Here is a 26,868-nt window from a genome sequence, read left to right on the forward strand (position 1 = left end):
GACTGAGGGTGTTGTTCATTCCTCCGTCTGCTCCTTGGCTGTATTTGAGTGGTTAGTGGCATGTATGTGTAGCCTGTTCACTGGCAGCCTGTTGTGTGTGGAGCTGGCGGGTGTACTCTATTCTCTGGCGGGTCTACTCTATTCTCTTTCCATATAACTTTTCAGAAGTGTTTTTAATCTAATCTAAGCAGTAATGAAGGTTTTTGTGCAACTAAAAGGTTAACTGCTGCATGCTGAATGATAAGGTTGTAAACTAGGGCACATGTTTACAGGATAGCATATTGTTTCTTCCAATGGACTTCTGTCTTGTGCATTGCACAGACTGGACAGTGTGAAGACACAGTGATGCAGTGATTATTTTGTATAGTTATTGTACCTTCTATTTTCCCTGTGTGTTAGCTGCTGTTCTGACTTAAAGATTTAGGTCCTCCAGAGTCCTGTGGTCAAGGTATTCACTGAATAAGACAGAGACCGTGGGCTAAAATAGTGATTATTATTTAAAAATTATGTTATTAAGTAACACTGTAGAAATCACACATAAGTAAATTGCTTAAGACACTTCTAGAATCTTGTGTGATAAGTTTTATAATATTTTGTCTTACTGTTTTTTTTAATAAGAGTTAACTCTATCCCAGCCAAAACCAGCACACAGGTATTGCCCTGGAACTTTTGATGTTGAGATATTCCATTAGATTTGGTAACAGCAGGTTTTAGTTGTCAGCGTACAAGAAAAAGTTCTAATAATCTCTCTTTATGCTATGCAAAAAAATTCCTCCTGACTTTTAAGGTGGGTAAAGCATTTTTTCTGGATTGACAGTGAGTGGTGATTTAATTGCATTCTTGTCATGAAGTTTTTCTGTTAATGCATTTTTTCCCATTTATATATGAAATACCTAACAATTTCAATCTGTCTTTATAAGACTCCAGAAGATATACATAGTGAGGAGGAAGACACAAAGTTTCCGGGAACTAATTTCATTGATGTTACTGATGTCATGCAGGTAATTTTATTGCAAAGGTGTCCTTTCCTTTTAAACATTTTTATATTTGTTTTACATTATTCCGTCATAACTGAAAACACCATGTAGCAAATCTTTAATGCTTTACTAGCAACTTTAAAAATACACATTGTGAGCAATACTGAACTGTTTACTGTTTACTGTTCGGTACTGTCAGTGCTATAAACAATATTAGAAATTACTAAGTAGTTAGTAAGTAAAGCACCTTTGAAGAATTACAATAAAAAACTAAAATTAGGTTTTATTTGGATGTGTTAGAATCCACCAGAAATAAAAGTAGTCCTCTAAAATCAGAGGTGATCATAGCACTTAGATTTCACAATTTCAAACTCTAAATGTAATGCATATATAAGATGCTTTTACAGATTTTAAATAAGGTGACCTATATTTTAAAACATGAAAGTATTTTCTGAGGGTTCCCTTTTAGAAAATTTCGGTGTAGAGCAATTTGCATATGCTTTTGAGGTCCTAAAATGCTTTAGCATCTCATTTCAGTCAAACATTATGTAATTTAAAAAAAAAAAGACAAGCAGTGTATGTGAGTATATACGTACAACATGTACTACTCATCTCATGGATCCCATTAAGAGTTTACAAAATTTTTATTTTACTGGATGCCTTGTTAGTGTCTGTGCATGTTTAACAACGTTGTTTCTGGATTATAACATGCGTTTATTTGAGATACTCTTACAGTTTAATTTTTTTAGGTAGCAAATCCTTTTTTTAGTTAGCTGACCTCTTGTCAGTCAGAGTGGGGGCTGACAAATGCTCAAGGTTGGTGAACCAGCCTGTGTGTCACTTCTCCAGATAAAGAGCAGAAGCAGAAACTCAATGGTAGCTGGGAAAGGCTGCCTCTGAAGGAAGCAAGGTGCTGCCACCCAGCTGTTGTGGAGTATCTTGCCTCTGTGGAAGATGGCAGCTTCCACCTCCTCCTGCATTTAGGACTCAGTAAATACCAGGAGCTTGAAATTGCTGTTGCTGGCTAGTATTTCTCTTGAAGCGCTTTTTCCTCAAGCTTCTTTCCAGTGAGCTAGACTTGCTGTGTGCATATCAAAATCTAGCCAAAAATGAATTCTTTTTACCTGTTCTGTGTGCTCCTGATCCCAGGATTAGAGTGTACGTCAAATATTAACTCTATAGCTTACAGGTCAGTATGGTAGATTTATTTTTAAAATGAATTCATCATTTAACATTATCAGTTAGTTAAAACAGTCCTAAAGGGGTGGTTTACCTATCATTTTTAGTTTCAGAATTACCTTATGTTATTGGAGGGGAGGAGTTAAATCTATTTGGACAACTTTCTTCTTGCACAAAAAGGCCTTATTTTATAAAAATAAATAGGAAAGCTATTTAAGAAATCAGTTTATGAACTAACAAAAAAATGCCGCAATGTTAAATTTTTTAGATGTGAATAATAGTTATTCATCTTTTCTTTTTTCATTTTTCTCCTGGATTGCTTTTATCTTTTATTTTTGGCTATGGGATATATTTTAACCACAGTACCAAAAAATGTTCTAAGTGAAACATATGTTTGGCCTATGACCACACAGACAATGTTCTTAAAAATGTGCAAGGCAAACACAATGTGGAAACATAAAATCAACCTCTGGAGTGGCAGGGGTATTTAAGACATGAAAAGAAAACAAAGTTCTTGTTATAAAAGAGGCTTCAGATTCGTGAAAAAATGTGCATAAAATGCTGTATAGAAAAATAGCTTATTGGTGTCTTCCCCCCATACCCTTCTATTATGAAAACTTAATTCTGTTAGAACTGAAGAGGATAAGTATTTGTGTGAAATATGCTTTTTTTGTTTGGTTTTTTTTTGTTTTTTTTCTTCCCTGGTGGATATTGCAAAAAGGCCTCAGGACCCTGAGAAAAGGTATTTCCTTTTCCTAGGATTTGTTTTACCTTTTCTACTAGAAGCTCCTTATTTAAGAGATGCTTAGGAGTTGAAATGCTAGTTGTTAGCATTAATAGCCTAATAGAGGCAAGGCTGCCATAGCTGCCAGCAGTGAGGCCGAGCATGTATTGCCAATAGGCACACACATACACAGACACACACACATATGCAATACACATATACATACGTGTACACAAGTGGCTGCACAGATCAGCACTCAAACAGCACCAACGTGCTGATCCTGTTCCCTTCTCTGGTACTTCAGGATGGAGGTGTGGGATATTGTCCTGGTTTCGGCTGGGATAGGGTTAAATTTCTTGCTAGTGCTGTGTTTTGGGTTTAGTATGAGGAGAATGTTGATAACACACTGATGTTTTCAGTTGTTGCTAAGTACCCTCCTAGTCCAAGGACAGCTCCCATGCCTACCGACTGAGCTAGGTGCACAAGATGGGAGGGAACATAATCAGGACAGCCAGCCCAGCTGGCTAATGGGGTATTCCATACTATGTGACGTCATGCTCAGTATATGAATGGTAGGCGTGATCCAGGAAGTACCGATTGCTACCTGGTTATCGGTCAGCGCGGGTAGTGAGCAGTTGCATTGTGCCTCACTCATTTTGTATATTCTATCATTATTATTATTATTCTCCCTTTTCTGTTCTATTAAACTGTCTTTATCTCAACTCACGAGTTTTTCTCACTCTTACCCTTCCGATTCTCTCCCCGTCCCACTTGGGGGTTGCGGGGGGCGGGGGGGAGTGAGTGAGCAGCTGCATGGTATTTGGCTGCCTGCCAGGTTAAACCACGACAGATACACGTTTGTGTATATGTACATATATATATGTGTGTGTGTATACATGTATGTACATAGGCATATACACACACAGTGTGGATGCCTCCAGTATCTGGCGTTAGACACTCAGCCTACCCAGTAGCTGGCCCTGGGTCCTTGCTCTCCCCAGCTCTGGCACCTGGACGTGCGATCCCCTGAAAGCGCCTTGCTCAGGAAAATCGCTGGAAACGGCATTTAATGAGGAGACCGGACAGACTGCGCTGATCAGGCACAGGGCAAGGCCAGGCAAGCACGCTGACCAGCCACTTTTTTCCCCTTATCCCTCTATTTTCTCACACCTGTACCTCTCCAAACCACCTTGGTCCTTCCCTTTCCACACCTCTGATTCCTCCCTGTAAACACCACTTAAAAAGTGTTGTACCATCCCAAAATACACTTCCCTGCATGCCATAATAAGTCATCGTGTCATCACTTCATCCAAATGCACCTGCCCAACCTTAAGAAAGGTGCTATGGAGAGTCTTTCCATGGGCTCGTCTTGCTGGGTTTCACTCCTGGACGCTGAGGTTGAGCCCTCTCCTCTGATAGCCCTGGGAGTAGCTGGCTTGGGGTGCTCAGTTGTCATATTAGGTTGTCTGGGTTCTCCCGCCTGTTCTCCCGTCTCTCCTCTGTGCTCCTTTGTGTGAGTGGAGACAAACCTTTTATTACATAACCTAAGAATAATTTAACGGTTTTGTGGACTAATGCAACATGTCCCAACTTGTAAAACGCAAGCCCTGCCACAGGAAGAGGTGATGTGCCTTGTTCTCCCATTGCAACCTTGCTGTCTAGAGTTTAAAGAGGCAGAGCTCCATCTTCCAAAATAGTTGAATTAGGTGCTGTTATTTCAGAATAAGAAAATTCACATGTGGAATAAAGCAGAAAAAGCTGTTATAGCAGCCACATCCTGCAGTACCTTTAGCAAACTTACTAGGATTTAAGATTAGAGACACTCTTTGCTCTCTTTGAATATGCCCTAATTGCAAGGTGAGGACTTGTTTCTCAGAATTTTTGCTTCCATTTTGAATACCACTGCAAAATATATAACCTGCAGAGATCAGAGTTAATGTATTTTCCTCAACCCTGGTTTCCTGTAGATGCTCTTTGGGGCAGTGATTTTTTTTACATGTATAACTCTTCAGACAAAAGATCACAGGTGGCACCTTCAATGCAGCCTGACCTTGCTTGTGAAAATTGCTTTAGAAATCTGTCAAGAAGAAATCCATGACTAAGTTTTGGATGGCTTTAATAGAAGACTATGCACATACATGTTTGGTAATGGAACAAAATTAATCTATACCACCTAATCATTTCAAACATTTTTTTAATTATCTGAATGTAATTTGGGAAATAGAATTTCGGCTTGATATTTTATAATAAAGTACAGTGATTAATATTCCAATCATATCTGAAAGACTTTCTAATTTATGCTGTATTTTGATTGAGAGTCATGATAGATATTTTCAGCAGTCTCCAGGGAGGTAAAATGCAGAATTGAGTGCAGATTATTCAGGATTGGTCTACAAGGTGATATATGTGCAAGTTCAATCTGTATAATTAAATACTGACTATTATGTTATTTTTTTATTTCAGCAGAGATAATATATCACCCCCAAATGAATATAATATTCTTTTGGATTTGTGCACTATTAAATATAAAATAATTTTGCACATAGTTTAGAAAAGCAGGAGAACTGCAAAAGTTTGTCAGAAGTTACTAAATATATGTAAGATTTATTGTAAAATTGGTTTATTTAATCCAGATGTTTGTATTTTGCATACTTTCAGAAAAGATTATATTAAGTAGGCGACATCAAAGAAAATGTATGAAGTAATGCAGTCAGAAGAAAATGCATAATGAAACACTGGACAAAGATGTCTTTACATTTGCTGTCAGAATGAATTATGGTTATGAACACATATATGCTAACAGAATGAACTGCTTATCAGCTTGCAAGGCATCCAATGCCATTCTGAATTTAACTTCACTGTCTTATTTCTATGCCTAGAATGGTTTAGAGATCTTTGTTTGTCACCCAAATATACATATTCCGTTTTGCCTGCTTTGTAAGTTACAGCTTTTCTTTGAAGAATTATTACTATTTAAAGATCCAGGAAGCTCCTGCTCCCCAATAGCTATTTGTTGTAATACCCATCATGGACCTATCTGACTTTTCAGTTTTAAAGTATATTAAGGTAGAGAAGTATTAATGCTGGGTTGGGGAAGGAGACAGGAAAATGTTACTCTTTTTTTTTTTCCCCTTCTCTGTTCTTTCTGTTTTTAGTGATTTGTTCTTCTATTCATAGAAAATATATAGTGGGTTTTTTTATTTTATGGGTTAAAAGTAAATTTATTTTCTATAAGGGAAATGAAGGCTTTTTTCTCCTTTCACTGTGTTGGAGATTAATCTTTGTAAATGCAAATTTACAGTGAGCTCTTTTATGCAATATCACATACTTCTCTCTGGTAATTTAGGGCTCAGCTCTTCATCTCATTCTGGCATGCCAGATTTTCTTCTTAGAGAATCATATTACTATTGGAGACATTTGTTTTTAATATTATGAGTGAAGGATGCAGGTTCTCATCCATCAGAAGACATTTCTAAAGTGTTACATTACGATATGATGGGTTGGTGACTGCTTTTTGGGACTTAATGCTGTGTATGTGCTCAGGGGGGCAAAGGAGGGTGGCATCTTTGGAAACAGTCAAACATTATAACGCACACTGAGTAACTTTCATAACTTTTAGAAATAGCATATTAAGGTTAAATTCAAAGTGTCTGTGAGGATCTTGTGAATTGATTACCCAGCAGCTGAGGTTAGTGAAAGTATAAGCATACATGTAACATATGTGTAAACTATTCATGTCTAGTCCTCAGTGCTGGCAACCTTATTAGAGTTTTGACTGACTGCATGCTCATTAACTTTAGGGAATATGTCTTTTCAGACAGAAGACTTTAAAGTAAAAGTTTAATTTCTAAAATAAAACCAAACAAAAACCAAACAAAAAACCTAACCCAACAAGTGACTGTAGAAAGTTTCCTAAACTTTTTTGTTTAAAGGAGGAGCATTTCTGCAGTATATATTAAAGAAACCTGACTTATGTCACAAGTAAATTTCTCAAGGATTAGCATTACCATTGGCTCCCTGCCCTGTGCAGCACAGGCAGGAAATATGAGCCAAATCATGTTTTACTTAGCAGTTCCTAATGCCTTATAAGTATACAGATTTATGATTTGCTAAGTTTAGAATTGTATCAATTAACTACAGCATACTAAGAAGGGAGAATGTGGTTTGTGTGCTGTGACACATCTACAAATGTTTCTCAAAGAAAAAAATCTGACAGTTACCTCGATGACATTACCTTCCAAAAACGCACCACAACTTAATTTACTACTTATTTATTAGGATCAGGAAGAGGAGAAAGATGAAATTCCAGAATTCTTTGAGCCTCTTCTGGAGCTTAATGGACAGTTTAAAGTTGCCTCACCAAAATACAACGGTCCTTTGTTTCCTCCAGTGGCTTCTGCTCCTCAGCAGTCTTCTGATGTTTTGGATGAACTGATTCAAAGGAGAGAGACTGTAGAAAACAGGTTGATAAATTGGTGAGTTGCAATATAACAAAGTGCGAGAGAATATATATGGAAGAAGGAATGATTCCATAATAATACCTTCCCTTTCTTCTCCTCCCCTCCCTTCCCTTCACCTCTCTCCTTTGAGCTGCCTTGCATTTTATGTCAAGAATGCTCTTTTGTGTACTCTTAGGTGTCTTGCTGTTTGCTGATATTTAAACGGGTTTTATTCTCCTAGGGTGGAACAAGAAATAATGGCAAAAATTATCAGTGGGATGTACCCAATTCAGGAAGAAACAGTGCCCAGTGTTAGCACCTCAGGGAGTGAAGACAGTGAGACTGTAACCTCTGACATTGGTAAGTAGGAGTTATTGTTCTCAGCAGATAGATTATCTCAATTCTTGGCTAATTTTAACAAGCTGTGTAGGTAGCTGTTGCCTGAGACTAAGAGTGAATAATGCTGAACCAGTGAAACTGTAAAATGCAAAAGTGCATGCTTTAATTTATGTTGAGACAGAGCAAGCATTATAAGGCCACTGAAATAAATTATCTAAAAAAAGAAAAAGAACACATAAAACATACCACTGTACAAATCAACTTCTATTATTGGCCATCTAAATCAGATTTGGCATTTTGCTAAGCCTGTAATGTTTGTTTGCCTTTCTTTTGTTAATTGTCAAAAATTACCTCCCTTGTAAATGTGTGAGAATGGGAGACAAATGCATTTCTTCTGTGATGTCACTGCCCTTCACTGCTGTCTTCTTTTATGATTCTGAATTGCTTCTCTACTGTTGTTTCTTTATTTGTAAAATAAAAAAATCACTTTTTGCAAAGAAATGTTTAAAAGTTCATGGAGAATAAAATGAGTGGCTGCAGTACAGTACATGCGTTTTAAGAAGTGAGACCTGGATGCGTGCTTTATGTTTCTTCATTTTCAGTTGAAGTTGCAGGTGGTGGAGGATTTCAGCTCTTTGTCAATGCTGGCGTGCCTGTGGACTCGGAAATGATAAGTCATTTTGTAAATGAAGCTCTCAGTGAGACAATTGCAACCGTGCTGGGTAACAAGCAAGCTCAGGAAGCAGTTCCTGCTACAAATGTTCTTCCAAGTACAACGATTATGATGGTAAGCGTCTGTTTGATTTAAGCTTTCCTACTGAAGTTCTAAGGGATGATTTCTTATGGTGGCATGATAGTTCAACTATGTGCAAGACAAAGATGACAGAAGAAGCCTGATGAACTGAATGTGCATGATTTGCATTTTTTGACTGTTCCTTATTATACTGCAGCAAGCCACAAGATTAAACCTATTTCACTTAAAAAATATTCGAAAACATGCAACATACTATATTTATTTACTTACTTTAAGTCTGATCACAAAACTGATTTCTAAGGGAAAGACTTGATACTTAATTTCATGTTGTCAAAAGATAGCTCATGTTATTTTCAACAAAAATAGCTATGCTATTTTCTTGCGAATAAATGAAATACGAAGAAACTAATTTCTTCATATAAGAAGAAATACAAACTGAAAGTGATATTATTTTTAGTCTTGTGGGCTTGCAGCCATTCTTTAATATCCGTAAAAATGAGTATTAATTCTTTCTAAGTTTTGAGTTCAGTAGTTTTCAGTAAATGCTTAAATGGTTAGTAGAGCTTCCTGTAATACAGGATAATTTTCTCTGTTCCCTTTGATAATCAAATGACATCTGGCTCTTTTTTTGATAACAACATGGTTGTGCGACAGTCTGGTGTTGTATAATGTCTTTGGGATGACTGTGGAAATGGCTGTGCTTAGAAATCGAACTATACAAAGCTTTGTTGAAAGTGAGATCAATTATTCTATTTTGCTACAGTGCGTATAGACTGAAATACCAGCTAGTGCCTGCTGTAAGTGACCAACAGATTATTCTATAGTCAAAAGTAGTCATTTCACTGCTGTGGGCTTAAATACAGCCATCCTGCATCTAAAGAGCTCTTCCCCACTCCATTACAGATTAAGGAGGGTATGACTATTCTTTGTAGCTTGTTCTTCTGATACTTAGAAACCTCTTCTAATAACCATTCTACATTTACTAATGGCCCTCCTAAGTCTTCTTGTTTCTATACCAACTTAAACTGAAGTGTCCTTATGCGGAAATGGTTGTTTTCTCCTTACTATATATATTCATCTGCGCACTTCTAGAGATTAGTTTTGTCCTTTTCGGCCTTTGTTTGATTAGGCTAAATAAAGCAATCATCTGTATGTGTACCATTTTTCGACTCTTACTGATGGGCAGTGCTTTTATGTTTTCCAATTTAGATTGGTCTTGGCCACAGCTAACACTAATATGCTAACACACATTTTTAATAATAATGTAGTATATAAATGAGGTTTCCTCAGTGCCTTGTGCTATAGTAGTGATACTCTCCAGCCTTTATTGGAATCTCAGGCAGCCAATTGTTTTTTTTAAAGTCTTTCCACATTTGTGGCTGATAGTTATTCTTTAGATAACTTGTACATTCATTTTTTTTTCTTCCTCTTTTTCCTTTTCTGCTCAGCTTATAGCGGAAGTTCTTGAATATGTAGTTTATGCGTTCTTGATCTACCCCTTCTTACTGTGAAGTTTCCTATCTAGAACTTCATCTGCCCAGTTACCATGTTCTTTGGTGTTCATGATGTCACACAGTTGTATGTGGACTGCCAAATTCGTTAGGGTGTTCCACTTGCGCTAAGAGCTGTTAATAAAAATCATCAGTCTGAGGATTTATTCTTCAGAAACTAGCCTGGAAGCCTTCCTTTAGCCCCATTATCTTGTTTTCTTTATAAGTGTCAGAGAACAGGGCTGGAAAACACCTGGAAAGGTCCATCATATTCCTCTATAGCAGGCTGAATGACAACCATCATACTTGCCTGTCAGATTTATCTCCATCACTGTCATTTTTTAAGGAACATCACAATTGTGTGCTTATTTTAGTGCTTTAGTGTCTAGGCGATTGCTTTGTAATCTTCTCTTTCACTGATGCTCTTACCATGAAATTATCATACTGACTCAATTTTATCCATGTCACGAACTATTTTCTTGCTTAACATTGTATTAAATGCTTTATTAAAATTCATATAATCATTTAATTCATATTTAGACTGGGCATTAGGAAGCATTTCTTTACCAAGAGGGTGGTCAAAGACTGGAACAGGCTTCCTAGAGAGGTGGTTGATGTCCCATGCCTGTCAGTGTTTAAGAGGCATTTGGACAATGCCCTTAACAACATGCTTTAACTTTTGGTCAGTCCTGAATTGGTCAGGCAGTTGGACTAGGTGATCATTGTAGGTCCCTTCCAACTGAAATAGACTAGTCTATTCTATACATAATGATTTCCAAATGTAATCATTCTAATGCATAATTTACTGGTTTTTAATTCATTTTGTCCAGGCATACTATTTAGCCTGGTGCAACTTTACATTTAGATGGAGGCGTTAGATCCATGAAGCATGTATCTAAGCAACAACTGTTACTGTTTTGTGATAACCTGCCTTTCTCTCTCTTCCTCAGCTAACTCTGGGGATACTTGGAAGATAGGAATTTTGCATTGAGATAATAACTGTGGTTACAATTTTTTTTCCCTCAGGAGTCTCTCGTGCCTACTCCATTGCCAACACCCCAGGCCACACCACCACAAACACCACCTTCAGAAAAAGAATTGCCTCCAGTCAAAACTCCAGAGTCTTCTCTGTCTCTTACAGAAATGAGTGGGGATGTTCGTGAACATGAAAAAATTAAAGAAACAGGTAGTGAAAATAATAATTGAAGTTTAGAAGTAGCAAATATGCTTTAATCTACTGCCTTTAATTTTCTTCTTCAAAGACACGTTATCTCTCAGGATAAATATTCTTGAGGCTATAATTCAAGTGGGAACTCATGTAGTACAAAAATTACGGGCTAATTCATATAAAAAGCAAACATCTTCTCTTTCGTAACAGTTCTATTTTCAAACTTAATGCACGTTTTTATGATCTGTGTGATTTCTACCCCTCCCAACCCCCCCCACTTTTTTACCTCAGAAAAATAGCTCTTTTGCACCTTCCTGTGTTTATAATGTTAATTAAGCCAAATTCACACTCTCCAAGTAAAGCACCTTAGTTTTTAAAATGCAAAGCAGTCTCCCTTATTAAAGGAAATAAGCAATTGAGGTTTTATTCCAACTCCTTCAGATGCCAACACTATACTTAAAAGAAACTAGTCTTAATCTAGTCTTGTCTCCATAACTATCAAAAGGTGTAACAAACATTACAAGGGCTTAGTGGAACTGACTAACTCTCTGTCTGAGATTTACTTCCTGCTTTCCTTTCTGATCTGAAATTTGGCTTCACACACGCAGGAGTTGAGATTCCAGCTGCCACTAGTCGTGTTGGCACACCTGTGGTTACCCCTGTCAATACGCCTCCTAGAACAGCCACACCAAGCCCTCCTGCCTCAGAAGGTGTCTCCGAAGCTGCAAAAATGGAAAGTCCAAAGCCTCCAAACCCATGGGATGATGCAGAACTTCCTCTGGAAGAAGAGAAACCCAGTCCTTTAACTGAAGAACCATTCCCTCCCAAGGCTGTGTGAGTTGAACAGGCTGCATGGTTTTCTCATTTCTTAAAAAAAAAAGAATATATTATTTCTACATATATCCTCAAAAAGTCAGTAGAGAAATTATTAATGTATATATCAGGAGGCATTGAGATAAGCCAGGATTCTTTTTTTTAATTGCTTGACTTATATTTTGGAGAAAAATGTGAAATCAGGACCTTTTTCAGAATGTGTTGGTCCTTATTCATTGTCCTGTTGAACACTGTAGTTAGTAAACTGGTATTGTTACACCTGCCAATAATAAAGCTAGCGACAATGAAATACTGTATTATTAGCATTTTATTTTTTCTATTAGCTCAGTGGGAATACAGATGGTAATTTTTAGTTATAACCAGAAATTCATTAGTAATGTTATTTAACCATGTTGATTCTTGGACTATTTTGTAAAATGGTGTGCTCTTTCATTTGAAAAAATATTTGCAAATTAATTTCTTTTCAGTATTGATTTAAGACTTCAGCCTATATTGTTCAATGCATTTTGTTGTATTCACAATGCATATTCTTACATTTTAGTGAGATGTCAGTGGCTAATGATGAGGAACCAGAGGCCTTGATTTTACCATCTCAGCAGCCGTCAGCGAGGCCCTTCGAATCGCTTCCTTGCAATCCACAGGTTCCCTCCCCTGTGTCTACAGTCAGTTCTGGGCAGTCCACGCAGGAAAGCAGCCTTACCCTCACAGAAACAGAAACAGAAACTGCAGACAGACCCATCTCAGAAGGGGAGGTACTCTTCAGCTATGGACAGATGCTGGCTGCAAGAGGTAACTAACTAGACAAATTTGTGGAAATTAGAATTTGGATTAATTTTTTTTTTCTTTGTAAAATATTCTTCCAGTCGACTGAAGTTACATTTCATGCATTTTCTGATAGAACTGCAAGCATTAACCTGGTCTCTAACTTTCAGTTCATGGTTTTGGATTTAAGAGACCTCATTGTTCTTTTTCTTGTTTCTGAACAAAATGCTTCTGCTTACTAATGGAAAAAGATTAAATCTGCTCTTTTGTCCTAATATCATTGGGACTGTCTTGCACACGTACCATGTGGTACAAAGTACTAAGTTTTTATTGAAAGCAAAGTATAAGAGCGATTTTCTTGGAAGCTGAAAATATGTCTTTATAATACACATCCGGTAGCAGGAATTTCCAACTTTACTAAAGCACTGTGTTACAATTATTAAAGAATGTGGCCTTGGCTTTCTTTCATATAACTTGCATGGGTTTCAGTATTTGTAACTTAAAATATTTTTCAGCATTAGCAGAAGGAGGACTGTCTCTTCCAAACCTCTCTGAGAGCTTAACGAGTACTTTACGAGACGCCAATGAAATGGTGAGGAAATGTTGGATAAATTGGATGTGCTTTAAGCATTTTCACTTATAAATTTTTCAAATTTACGCTTTTAAACTGTACGCTTACAAAGAATGTTAGATTTTCAGAGCTCCAAAGAAAAAAACCACATTATACAAACTAATTTGTATTAAAAAAAAAAGTTGAATGATTTATATACTTCTGTAGGTGAGAGATAGCTAATACGCATTTTCATCTTTTATTGTTTTTAGTTTTAAGACATCTTAAACAGAATAGAACATTGTTATGCTCTGAGCTGTTTCAGCTTTGAGCCATCTTTTAATTGCTTGTGTGCTTAAATTATTAAAGTAGGTTAGCTGAGGCTGGAGTTAGTTAAAGTTGCTTAAAACTTCAGTATAGTTTTTTATCTGAAGTCTACTTTAGTCCGTTGTCCTGGAAACCTCCCAAGTCAAGGTATTCTCCATTCTCTTTCTCTTTTAACAGTTTTCCTCAAATGCCTGGACTTTCCCTCTCTGACTTTGTGTAATGCCTCTTGGTAGGACATAGCTGTCATATAAATGATAGTATCAGGTAGAGTAATACTATGCTTAAACCAAACTGTTTTCTTTATGAAGAATAAAAAAAAAGATAGTTGAATTGTAATAGTATTGGTTGGAAGGGACCTCCAGAGGGATTTCTAAAATCTTCTTGGACTACCTCCACAATGCTGTATGACTCTTCTGGAAGATGTATAGATAGTTGAAATCTGCCATGAGGATGAAGACCTGCAATCATCAGACCCCTGTTAATGTTTTGTAGAAAGCCTCCTCTTACTTTCTGTGGGTCAGGTGCTCTGAAGCAGACTGTGCCCACAACATCCCCAGTGTTTCTTTCCCCTCTCATCCTGACTCAGACCATCTGTAGGCACATGGAGGTCTGTGAATTCAAGGAATTATTTGACCTGGGATTGAAAACTGGCTGAAAGGATTGTGGTCGGTGGCACAAAGTCCAGCTGGAGACCAGTCGCTAGTGGTGTATGTCATGGGTCAATACTAGCGCCAGTGCTGTTTAACATATTCAGTAATGACCTAGATGATGGGACAGACTGCATTATCAGCAAGTTTGTAGATGATACAAAACTGGTTGATACACCAGAGGGTTGTGCCACCATTCAGAGGGACCTGGAGAAATGGGCTGACAGGAATCTCATTAAGTTCAACAAGGGGAAATGCCATGTCCTGCACCCAAGGAGGAGCAACTCCATGCACCAGTACATGCTCGGGGCTGACCAGTTGGAAAGCAGCATTGCAGAAAACAACCTGGGCATCCTGGTGGACAAGTTGAACATGGACCAGCAATATGCCCTTGTGGCAAAGAAGGCCACCGTCATCCTTTGCTGCACTGGGAAGAGCATTGCCAGCAGGTCAAGGGAGGTGGTCCTTCCCCTTTAATCAGTACTGGTGAGTCTTGTGTCCAGTTATGGGCTCTCCAGTACAAGAAAGATAAGGATTTAGTGGAGTGAGTCCAGCAAAGGACTAGAAAAATGATTAAGGGATTGGTGTCATGCTGAGAGAGCTTGGATTGTTTAGCCTGGAGAAGAGAAAGGTCTGGGGGGATCTTACCAATGTCTATAAATACCTGGTGGAAAGAAGTAAGGAACACAGAGCCAAACTGTCATAGTTGTGAGACTGTGCCCTGAACTTGCAGATCTTTCCATCTGTTGTCTAGACTTTGCCATGTGAGTGTATAGACACCTGAGGAGAATGCCCGCCCTCTTGATCAAGATTGTAGAAGTTCGTTTTGTGGGCTTCTCTTTAGATGCCTCCTCTGTCTGCCACACTTCCTCTCTTAAACTCTGGGATTAAGACTCTGTTATCAGGTGAACCTAAATTAAAGTTCTCTTTATCAGGTTAGAAAGCTTGCTTGCTAAGATGTTCTTCCCTCTCTTATTTCAGCTGGATTGTAACTCCTTCCAATAGTTCTCCATCCTCAAACTAGGCTCTCTGGTTGAGGAGGCTAAATCTTTGCTGGTGAGAGCAGCTCTGCAGCCAGATCATTGCTAGCAACCAGTATGTGTGAGGATTTAACTGTTTCCTTGAACTTTGGAGACCTAAAGGACCTTGTTCTTCTCTAAGTGTTGCAGTCTTAAGTATCAAATAAAGACTGTGCATGTCTGTGGGTAAAAGGAGAAGGCAGTGTGTCGTCAGTTTGCTTATTTTTAAGTCCCTAGATTTTCATGACACAAGTTCTCAGTGTGGAAACTGTAACAACTTACTATAAAAGAAAAAAGGTTAATTGTGAACTAAAGTAAAAATTATTCAAGTTCCTACAAAAAACAGTTTTGGATCATGTGGGTTTTGTTTCTTTGTTTTAGGATTATGATCCTCCCAGTGAAGGGCAAGTGGTGAGAAGACCGGATAAAGGCTATCACAGGGATCCTGTCCTGACTCTTTTAGCCAAGTTAAATCAAGGACCTGTTGCTGCACAAGAAGGAATGTACCATTTGGAGGTAACTTACAGTCCTTTTCCTTCCAGTACAGTACTTTTGAAGTGATACTTTTTTACTCAAAAGTAGATAAGATATTTCAAGCTTATCCTTCCTGTTGGTTCATACACTTCATTCCCTGCTGGAAGTGATCCCACTTCTGTTGGCTATGTTCTCGTGTAAAACTTTTTAAAAACACTGAAGGTTAAGTGTTGTTATAAACAAGTTAGCTGTACGTAGTATCACACGTACCTACTTTTCAAGGTGTGTATGTGACTGTTCCAGTGTACCAGATTTGTCCTGTCATTTTAAACACCAGGGAAGTTTTCTGTCACTTCAGCAATATAGGTGGTATGTTTAGCAGTACAAGTTCACTGCACTTAACAGCCATATAAGTGTTTTAGGGAGATACGAAGAATAACTCAGCAAATGTTTACATGCACTTTTGCACATGCTGTTGATACTGATCTTGGAACAAAACCTCAAGATACTTGTATTCCGTTGGCAGAAAAAGCAGACTAACAGAAAAATATAACTATCTGCATCACAAAGGACAAGAGTAGTTTTTTGTCACACATCTAAGTATTTTCTATGTAGAAAATAGGTGTTTGGACTGGGCATCTCTTCTAACTGACATAGCTGGAGGAATGTTTAAAGAAAGTGAACTGTGAATACTGCAATATGGTTCATGAACACCTTTATTTACAGCAGGTCTTGCTTTTTGTGATTTTATTGATGCATATGCAGTTTCTTCCTTCTGTCTTGGTCAGTTTAGTCTAAATAATTACTAACTTCACTCACCTCCTTAACTGTTCCTTTGTCTGTCTTTATTTTACTTAATGAGCTCAGGTGGATGGACTTAGTGAAAAGCTTTCTACAGTGTCAGCTCTGAGTCTGACTGTAATTGTAGTGACATTTTCTCATCAGCACTGCCAATTACAAATGCATCTCTAATTTGCTTTTTTCCTTTCCCATAGTCACGGACTGCTCAGTCTGTCCATACAAGACACTAAGAAACTTTCCCCTCCCCCCCCGCCCAGATTCTGGCAAGGTGTGTGCCAGCATACCTTCTCATTTATAAGGGAAAGAATATTCTCCTAGATGTTACTAGTATTGCCTTAGTATGACACTGTGCACATGTGCGCATGTGTATTCAACCTGTTCTCCTGCATAGAAGCGAGTTGTTTTTTTCTCTGCAGCTTTGAAAGTCAGAATCCAGAGAACCACAGAGTGCCATCCAAACCTATTTAAAAATTGAACTTTTTATCTGACATGCTATACAACAGAGAGTCAATAGCTTTTAGATGCTTCCAATGTTACAAGGTCAGGCAGTCAACAATGGCCATATGTGTAACATTAAAGACTTCATGTGCTAAAAATATAACTTAGGTTCTGATCATGTTGGGATACCACTAACAAAATAAGTGATGTTCTTTGGCTGTAAGTAATTCTTTTCTGTCCAGTACTGATAAATGTAGGTCTTGCTTTCAAATCCAGTTAGATGATACCTCTTCAGTTTCAGTTTTATTTATTCAATGCTAATAGTATAGACTTAAGTTTATGTATGCTGTAAGGGTTAATGTAATTAGATAAAAATGCCTGGTTTTGGAAGAAATACATTGGGGTTTTTTGCTCTTCTAATGTTGCTGTTCTATGTAGGATTCCGATGATAGTGTTGGGGAGCTCAGTGAAGGTCAAAGACCGAGGCTGACCAGAGCAGCAGAGAGAATCTTAATGGGACATTCAGTTTATATGGACCATCCAACTGCTCGGATTTCTGAGAACGGATCACACCAGGGTTTCCGTTCTCCGTCGCCAGGGCAACTTGCCCAAATTGGAGGTACAATTAGACTGTTACTTCTTCTCTGTGATATTTATGTGAATTCTGAGTTTTTTCTGTAACAGTATCTAAAATAATTTCAGACAGTATGTTGAAAATCCAGTATTAAAAATTTACAGGCAATTGCTGCAATGAAATGATTAGCATTCCTATTCTGAGAACTGGATTTAATTCAAGCTATGTCTTCACTTTTCTTTGTAATATTCTACAATTTGAACAAAAATCGTGCCAAGTACCCACTTGCCTGTAGAAAAGTTGGTTGTAAAGTACGTATTTTATTCTTTTAAGTCAAATTCAGTTCTCAAAAACACTTAGTTTGACCATTCTTGAAGTCAGTTTCCACAGGACAGGTATTAACACCAGCAGTTCAAGCTACTTCTCTCTGTCCCCTTACACAGCACTCCTCATTGTTTTTATCACTCCGTCAAGGTGATACTGCAGTGTCTCATAATTGGTAATATATTTTAGCTTCATATATTCCTGTAACAATATGGAAATTCTTTTTTTCCCAAATGGGTAGCTGAGGCGCACACATAATGGCTTGTACAAAGTAGTGCAGGAATATGTTGCTGTGGTAAGGCAGGGTAATTAATTTCTTTCTTTTCAGTTGAAACTAGTGCTGTAACCACTGGCCCATCCTTCCTCTTCCTTATCTTTTTATCCCAGTTTCTCTATTGTTATCTGAAAATGTACTTCTGTACTTGCTTAATTAAACTGCTGCAAGCTTGTAGAAACTCTTACTTTTGTTGAGTGTAGTTTTAAATATGAGTACACTGAACTGAAATAATTATTAAGCTGTTACAACACTAATGTGGTTGCACTGATTCATCAAAAGTTGTGTAAACTAAAGTGATCAAACAGCTGTTTTTCCTGTCCTTTGAATTTTCACATTTTTGAATTTGACAAGAGAAGCATATCTCACATTATCAGCTCTTGACCAGTAGGAAGTGGATTGAAACTGAATGTGTTCAACATGTGGCAAAAATTATCTCAGAGAAATAAGAGTATTTGTTAATTTTGAACTGATTCACATTTGAACTGGTTATACAGAGAGTAAGCTTTTTAAGTTAGTTGTTACCTAATGTTTTGGACCAGCTACACCAGTGTCAGCCTTGAAAATACATTTTGGTACATTATATATTATCAAACTTTTACTTGGAAGTAGTTTGTTGAATGTTGTTTGGAGGTTTGTTACATTAGGCTTCCTGGCAAAGGACTAGGTAATGCTGTTATCCCTTTCTCCAAGTCACCTGTTTAACACTGTGTTGTTAGAGTACAGTCAGCATTAAGAACACTGTGATGTGGGAATAAATTAGTGATCTAGATCAATCTGCTTTAAGTCTCTGATAGTGCTCAGGACCATATAGAGAGTTAGAAGATGCAAGTTAATGGGAGGACCTGTCTACTAGTGATATTTCTTTCTTACCCAGATAGTCCATAGCTGTATCTGGCATAACATGTTTGTATCTCCTCTCTATATATTTTTAAAATCTATTTAATTTCATTTAGGATGCCCTTTGTCTGTCCTGTAAATATCTAACACTTTTCAAAACCAGCTTCTGCATGTGATGGTAATCTAGAAGCAGTGTGTTTCTCTAGTAAATTTTTATATTCATCTCTCTAAATCTTGTAGTATTGTTTCTGTTGTAGTATTTTCTTAGAGGAGGCAAGGGACCTGAACATACTACCGAAGGGGAATGCCCTGTGCTTTTACATAATCTGTAATAATCCCAGACTGAGTTTTGTTGCATTCTGATGATTTTTAATTTAGTTTCCCTCCTTCCCCACCTCTGAACACACGGCACGGTATTCATTGACATTGCTAAGGAAGCAACATTATATAACAGCTAGGATCTACTTTCAAGAGTGTATTCATATCAGGGAGGAACACAAAATCTTTTTTCCAAGTTCTTTTGATAGCGAAGTCAACGCTGAATAGCAAGCAATCTGTTCTTGGGGGGAGGTGGAAGGAGGGAAGGAATGATCTGTGATTGTTTCCATTTTTCTTCCAAATCTTTTGTATCCCTCCACTGGTATGTGAGATTGCATGTCCTTCAGTCTATTGCAAGTCAGGACGAAGTGCTATTTCCTGACAGCCACAACAATTACAATGCAGGTCCATCATTTTATTTCAGAATTATTTTTAGGGGTACAATTAAATAATTGTTACACTAAGGGGTGTAAAAGTTGATGTATTTCAGGGTGTATATCTCTGTCCATATAACCTTGCAGTGGATACTCAGTTTCTCTGTCAGAATGAGTCACTCACAGATATATCTGTAAGAATTCTGGGGATTGTGTGTCTACGGGTATCTTCAGTTTTGTCACCAGTTTTTATTTGTATTATGGAAACATGATGTGTTTGTAGGATGGAGAAGGTATTGCTTATGTAGGTATATAACAGCACCTTGATGATCAGTCTTTCATTTATAAATCCTTGTTTTCAGTGCTTAAAGTCATGGATATAAAAACCAACATGCAAATGAAATGTGGCACATGTAGTCTTAAAGTGAATGATAATTACAGTTAATTAAGCAATAATTGTAGTTAATTAGGCTTAAAATTCATTCTTTGGCTCTGTATGGTAGCAGAAGGCTAAAGTTAGTTCATGAGCTGTCAGTACATTTTTCATAAAGATGCTTTACACACTTGCAGGCTGCAAAAGCACGATAAATGCTGGATTATATAGCAAATTATCCCTTTAAAAAAGGCTATATACAGCTTTCTTTTCATTCACACAACAGTGAAACATTTTGATGAAAAAGCCTTTCCAATCTCTTTCCATTACGTCTGATAAAACTCATTAAGCATATAATGGTATGATGAACTATACAGCTTTGAAGCTATCATAAATGCTTACCATGTTAGAAATCTACAGATGATAAAACTGATTTATTTTTTTCAATTTCCACAGACATGTATTTCTTATTTCTTTTTTCCCCACCAGAACAATTTAAGGGATATACAGTGAGCCATGTAAGGAGGAAATAATTCTCTTTAACATTGCATGTGCCATTGTTGAATCTTGAAAGGCTCCACATCCTGCCACATGAGTTGACCAGGAGATTATTGCTCCAGCTCATCAAGGAATTTTTTTCTCTTTATTTTTCTCTCTCAGCAGAAATTCTTGGAGATGTAGATACAAGTCGTGGTCCAATGCTTATGGCTGAACTGGAATTGCAACCAGTTTCAAATCCTGTTCTGCAAGCAGCCCAACCAAGCTGCAGAGTGACATCTCTCTCAGAGGATCTGTCCCAGGTAAACTCAAAGGATCTTTTCTATGACTAGTCAGAAAGTGCAAACTGAAACTAGGAAAATAAATTTTCCTGTTTCGCTGTGGTCACTGACATCACAGAACTGGTGCATTTAAAGTGACACGTTCAGCTGAGAAACTGAAGTAAAAAATACACGTGTGTAATAAAAATGATTGTGTTTACTGTTACGGAATCCTTGCAATATGCTTTCTGTTAGGCTCAGACCTTCTCTTCTACCTTTTCTGCACTTCCTCTCAACTTCACTGGTGTCACAGGGTCCAATACTATACATACTCAGCTCAGAGGGGGCCTTCCAATATTTTAGGGGCACAGTGCTTCAAATACAGAAGAATAACATGATGGATATATGGGAGAGGAAGCAACAACAGAGGTTTGGCCTCACCAATTGTAACTCACTGATTCAGCATTTCAGGAGCTTCAGTTGTCCTTATAGGGGCAGGATTGGAAAGGCGGTAAGGTTGATGTACCACAGAACACTTGAAGGTAGAGGAAGATCCTATTGATCTCTGCTTGAAACCTATAGAGTTAATCCATTGCTACTTTATTAGTATGTGCTGTTACCTAGAGATGATGATTTACTCACTAACTGAAGATAAATTCAAATAGCGAGTGGCAAAAGCTAAAAATGAGGTGGCAGATTGCTCTTTAATATGTTAAGCTTCACAGTGTGTTTGAAAGTAATAATATACTTGCCATGGTTGCTATGTTCCTGGATACATTCTGTCCTTCCCTGATGTTCTATATTAAAAATAACGTGAAGTATCTTACATTGACCTGTCTTTGGTTTTATGTTTTTGAGCCTTGATGTGTATCATGCCATTGGTGTCTGAACAGTTCTTAATGCGATGTGTTGCATCTTCAAAGAGGATTTCAAATGTTACACCTTTTTCACTTTGAGATCACCGGAACATATTATTTCTTGGAATGATTGTTCACAGGCAAGACTGGATTCTGCTAAACCGCTGTGTCTGTTGGGGTGAATCTCATATCCTTGTTATCGTTTCACCAGCCAAAAGTAAAAGGGGCAGAGAGGGTAAAATATGTTTCCTTCTTTTAGCACCATTAGCTGTGATAAAGAACCCGGTGATACCTGCATCTCATGCTCTGGAGAATTAGCTGATGGGATTAGGATTGATTTTTGTTTGCCTGGGTACAAACAAATGATAATGTACCATGTGTAAGATTACCCATGTACATAGTCTTACCTATGCAAGAAATGTAAGGTGATCTGACATAGTGTCTTTCATAGAAAATACACAGATAGTTACATATTATGTTATCTTTAGAAACTTTTTCTTGCATCTGAACACTTAGTGTGGGTTTTTTTGCCTGCTGACATATAAAACTCACCCTCCCTCCAAACCAAACCAACAAACCCCCAAACTTTATGTGTGTGGTTTTGTTTGGTTTGGTTTTTTCCCCCCAAACAAAATGATCTCTTCCTGTATATGGGTGTTCCCGACATAAGGCTCTAAATCACTGTTTCTCACGGGCTAAATTTTTTGCTTTTCTATGACGTGACCATGCCTATAAGTGATATCCTTGTACCTTGTAAATATCTGTCCAGGATGTGCCAAAGCCATGCTCCATAAGATCCTCTACTAGATCTGTACATCCTTCTCTGAAAAAAAAAAAAATCCCTGTACCAGATGATTTGAAAGCTTGTTTTGACAGCATCTATCTACCATGTAGCAATGATGAACCTTTCCCCTAGTTTCAATTAGGGATGGCATCTGTATTCAGATCTACAGCAGGATCTGCTTTGTCACCTGCCTGTAGGAGACAGATTTTCCGGTAACATAATACCAGCTAAGAGAGCAAGAGATATTCAGGCTTTCAGAAATGATTCATTCTATGCAATGTTTAAGGCGATAGTCACTTTAAACTTCTTAAAAGATTTCCTCCCAAGTTAGTCACTGACTCTCACATCAGTTGTTTCACATCTTGTTTTTCATCTTCAGGCAGTGTTTGTCTTCATTGAAATGAAACTGTATCAGCTACATACGAAGCAAGCAGCAAAACTAGGCTTTTCATGATGTTTACTGAGAAACCTGAGAAAATACAATGTATTTCAGATGGTGTCCAGCTGGGCCTTGGGTTTGGTAGAGCTTTGTCCTGATTTAACTGGGAACGATCCTCCTGGATGTTAGGGTTTGTTATGGCAGAGCTTGGGTGGTTTCTATAATCTGTCTGAACAGGATCCTCATTTCAGGGAGGTTGTGGGCAGTGCTGTGGAGCTGCCATATACTTACCACTTGTTTGCTCCCTGGCACCGGTGTGTAGATCAGATTTTGACCAACAGAAAGAGCATTGTCTTTTCATGTAGGGCAGGAGCAAATGCCTTTTAGTCATGAAAAGTGAAGTCTGTATGGTCACTCACTCCAAAGCAAATGGCTTAAGCCATACAGGAATTTTCTTATCTACCCAAATTTCTTGGCTGCTCCTCCATTTCTGGCATTGGATTTTTTTGAGATTTATATATGCTTTCAGCCACTGTTAGGCAGAATGCCAGGCTAAATGCATCCTTGGTTTGACCCCTTCTGTCCATTCTTGTGCAATGGTACAGGAATTGACTGTTATTTGTGGCCGCTTTGCCCCTGTGCTCTTAGTTCTGAGAAGCAAGAGAATGACTAGGCAGAAGCTGAGCTCTTCCTATTCTAGATGAATCATTTTGATCTTGGGAGGGACATGAACATTGAAGTCATATTTGTGTGGCTAAACATTTCAAAGATGGTAAATCTAAATCATTTGAAGTCTCAAATGCATTGTTAAAATCTTAGAAAATCAGTTAGTTGCAAAATATTTTCCTAATGTTCTTATATAAGTAGAATGTTTTTATACAATCAACATTTTTTAAGTGGGATTGTCACTTTGGTATTCTCATTAGCTTTCATTTTTAGTATTTCAAAAGACATGTTTTTTTAACCTTCAGGAATGCATAATTGTAGGTTATTAATCTATGTGTTATCTCTCAACTTCTGTTTGCACCTCAGTTCAGTTTAAACTGGTTTTTGGTTTGTCGTATTAAAAATCCAAAACAAAATAAAAGAACACTTCAAATGGACTCATGAGTATACTGTTACGCTGCTTACATTTAATGTTCTTTAACATTGGTGGCCTTCGATCACATTTCCATGAGACCTTCCTGCTTTCAGAAAATCATCTCAACTCTTTCTTATCTTGTCAGCTTTAAATGATGGACAGAGTTGGTCAACATCGTGGTGTGTAGAGGTGTCCTAACTGGTCTCTCCATGCACATAGTGCCTTGTGGAGATGCTAGCTTTATCTCAGGTGCATGTATATTCACTTTTGTAAGCTTATGCTTATCACTGTGCTGGTGAAGTTGTGTTGGTGCTTGTTAGAGGTGACATGCTATCCAGTGGTGTAGCCCCCTCTACGCTTTGTTTACTGGGGAGTGTAAACAAGTCCATGCAGCCATTGAGGAAAAGACAGTGACTGAATGGCTTATCTTTTTGCTCCTCCTGATTTTTGCAACACTGGCTTAAGTGATGCCAGTACATGTTAAGTACATGAGAAGCAGTATGTTTACTATTGAGATTCCTGTTATTGTAGGAGGCAGTTGTTAGCCGAAAGAAATGGGAAGCCCTGATTGCGTAGTTGGCACCATGCTCATTGTTTGCCAGACATAACAATTTTCTTTTTGTCTATATTTTTGGCTCTTTGTTTCACTTGTGGCCTCTACAGTAGTGGAGGGTTTCTCTTACAGAACTGACGCATACTTTCCTTTTTTTCCTTTTTAGCTTTTGGGGAGCAAAATACCATTGGTAGTTTGTCATCATGTCTTCAAGAGAATACCTGTGCCATTGCTTCTCAGGGCATATAGTTTTCCCAGAAGTCATACAGCAATTCTGTCTTTAGGCTCCAAATGCTGTGTGATATGCAAACATTTATGATATTTCTTGTGTTCCTCCTTCTTTTAGAATCTTTGTTAAAAAAACCTTATATTCACCTATGGAATCAACAGAATAATGATGAAATCAAATTCGTCTGTCTTAGAGAATGCTTAAGTCTTCTAGGACTCCATGACTTTTGCACTTCTCATGTTTCCTGTCTACATGTAGTGGAATGTCCTTGGGCCACAATTCCTGTTCCAGTTAACACATAAGATAACAAGCGTACTTGACAAATATGATGTCTCCCATTTTAACACACAGAGCGTTTGTTGCTTCTAAGAAACTGTTTTCCTATAGGCATTGTTGCAGACCTAGATCTTGGAGAGCATTTCAGCAAGAGCAGAAAAAGGTTTTAAAAACATGGTCAAGGAAATAAATTTTATACTTGGCCTGGGTTTTCCAACCTGTGTGCTGAAATTTTTATTTTTCTTTTCCCTTTCAACTTCCTCTTTTTACTCAGGGTGGTAATACCTAGGGAGAAGTCCTGGGTATTGAAAAAAGCCAGAGAAATCTTAGGCTCTTTCCGCCACATGCTTTGAGTAGAAACTGAGGCCTTCCTGTGTCTTCAGGTCTAAATGGCACTTTGCCACCTACTGCTCCCAGGATGTTCGTCTAGAGGAACTAGCATTGCAATAGGCTAATTCAGATCTGAATTCTTTTGAAGTCGAAAGGAAGGAGAACAAATGCATATCCTTTAATGAGTCTTTAAAAAACTCTTTGGATGTTTCTTGAAGCTCCACATAATTTCACTGTGCTTTTACATCAAAAGTCATAATTTGTAATATGATTTTAATGTATGATACATAGGAGGAAAGCCGAGGAGCTGCACAATTTGAGACTGTGAGACCCCGAGTTATTCATGTGAGAAGGAAGTCTGAAGAGATGCAACAAGAAGGTAAATCAGTATCAGTAAGCAAACATAGTTCTTTCAGTTAAGCACATCACTTTTAAATGTTGTTGTAAACTGATGTATATTAAAGTTCTGATTTTTAAAAATTTGGTTTTCATTACCAAATTCCCAAAATTTCCAAATATAGTGTGTATAAATCTGTGTACATAGTTACGATATTGCACTGAAAGGATTGGAAATATATCTGTATGTAAGTCGTCAGAATCCTTGCAATTAAGTATTTATTTAAATTTTTATTTGCCAAGAGCATTACAATGTACATATTATGTAGTCAGCTGAATCTTAATTGCTTTACAGAATGCTGTTCAGCAAACAAAATATTCATGATGTTGTGATAGATGGCAGTGGTTCATATGCATAAAAAAATGCAGGGGTACAAGAGGAGAACTGAAAGATAATACAAAGTTAAGATCATGCAAATGTGAAAAAAAAATGGCCTGGTTTGAGATGGACTTCAAGCTAGTGTGTAACAGATAGTGCTTTTCTTTTGTGAAGGACGCTACGTATTATCTATGCATAACCATGCTATTTTTGGAGATTACTTAACAGCGTTTGTTAAAAGCGTTAAGGATGTTGCATGAGAGGGGGAGAATATATTTTGTTTATTGTAGTTCAAGCCAGTGTTGTAATAACATAAACTGTGCATATTACTGCCATATGTAATTGTTTTAGCAGATAATAAGTTTCTAGAGGTGGTAGAGTGAGATATGTAGCAGTTTTAATCTTACGTGCTAAGAACAGGAATCTAAAAACCTGCATATCTACAATATATGCAATTATAAGTGCTCCACCCTATTATAGACAAATTCTTCCTTCAAGCCGTTTTTAAAATAGTTCTTTGAACTTCTTCCACTTAATTTTTTTAAAACATCTAATCGAATTATAATTCTGATGGAATTATTTTGCTTCAAATATTTATAAGTGGTAAGAAAAGCCCTAGGCCAGTGTTATTGGTCATGGGACTTGGAACCTAACTTCAAAATCATGGTTTACATATGAAGAAAGTTATGAATAATGTAAAACTTAGCTTCTATAGACGATTAGTGGAAAAGCTTACAGAACTGAAGTGGCACACCGTAGTGCATGTATATGTTTTGTTGTAGGGACATTTATCAACACACATTTTTAAAGTGGGTAAATAAAGACTTAATTTATTACCATTATTATTATTAGCATTGGTGGAAAATATTGCAATGACTTTTTCTAACAGGAAGAACTGTATTTTTCC

The 26,868-nt window shown here is 37.5% G+C and overlaps 1 protein-coding gene across 1 annotated transcript in view; it reads left to right on the plus strand.

Annotated features, from left to right (window-relative positions):
- Positions 1–26,221, plus strand: part of KIAA0586 (KIAA0586 ortholog) — a 47,742-nt gene extending 21,521 nt beyond the window's left edge. The window contains exons 18-30 of the mRNA XM_009580694.1: positions 921–1,001; positions 7,159–7,355; positions 7,561–7,679; positions 8,261–8,445; positions 10,929–11,088; positions 11,679–11,904; positions 12,446–12,693; positions 13,182–13,258; positions 15,591–15,725; positions 17,361–17,541; positions 20,660–20,799; positions 25,538–25,625; positions 26,136–26,221. Of these exons, the coding sequence (XP_009578989.1) occupies positions 921–1,001; positions 7,159–7,355; positions 7,561–7,679; positions 8,261–8,445; positions 10,929–11,088; positions 11,679–11,904; positions 12,446–12,693; positions 13,182–13,258; positions 15,591–15,725; positions 17,361–17,541; positions 20,660–20,799; positions 25,538–25,625; positions 26,136–26,221 (1,923 nt within the window). The remainder of the gene's footprint in view (positions 1–920; positions 1,002–7,158; positions 7,356–7,560; positions 7,680–8,260; positions 8,446–10,928; positions 11,089–11,678; positions 11,905–12,445; positions 12,694–13,181; positions 13,259–15,590; positions 15,726–17,360; positions 17,542–20,659; positions 20,800–25,537; positions 25,626–26,135) is intronic.
- The last annotated feature ends 647 nt before the right edge of the window (positions 26,222–26,868 follow it).

The sequence above is a fragment of the Fulmarus glacialis genome, unplaced genomic scaffold (assembly GCF_000690835.1).
Source record: "Fulmarus glacialis isolate BGI_N327 unplaced genomic scaffold, ASM69083v1 scaffold18176, whole genome shotgun sequence".
NCBI lineage: Eukaryota > Metazoa > Chordata > Aves > Procellariiformes > Procellariidae > Fulmarus > Fulmarus glacialis.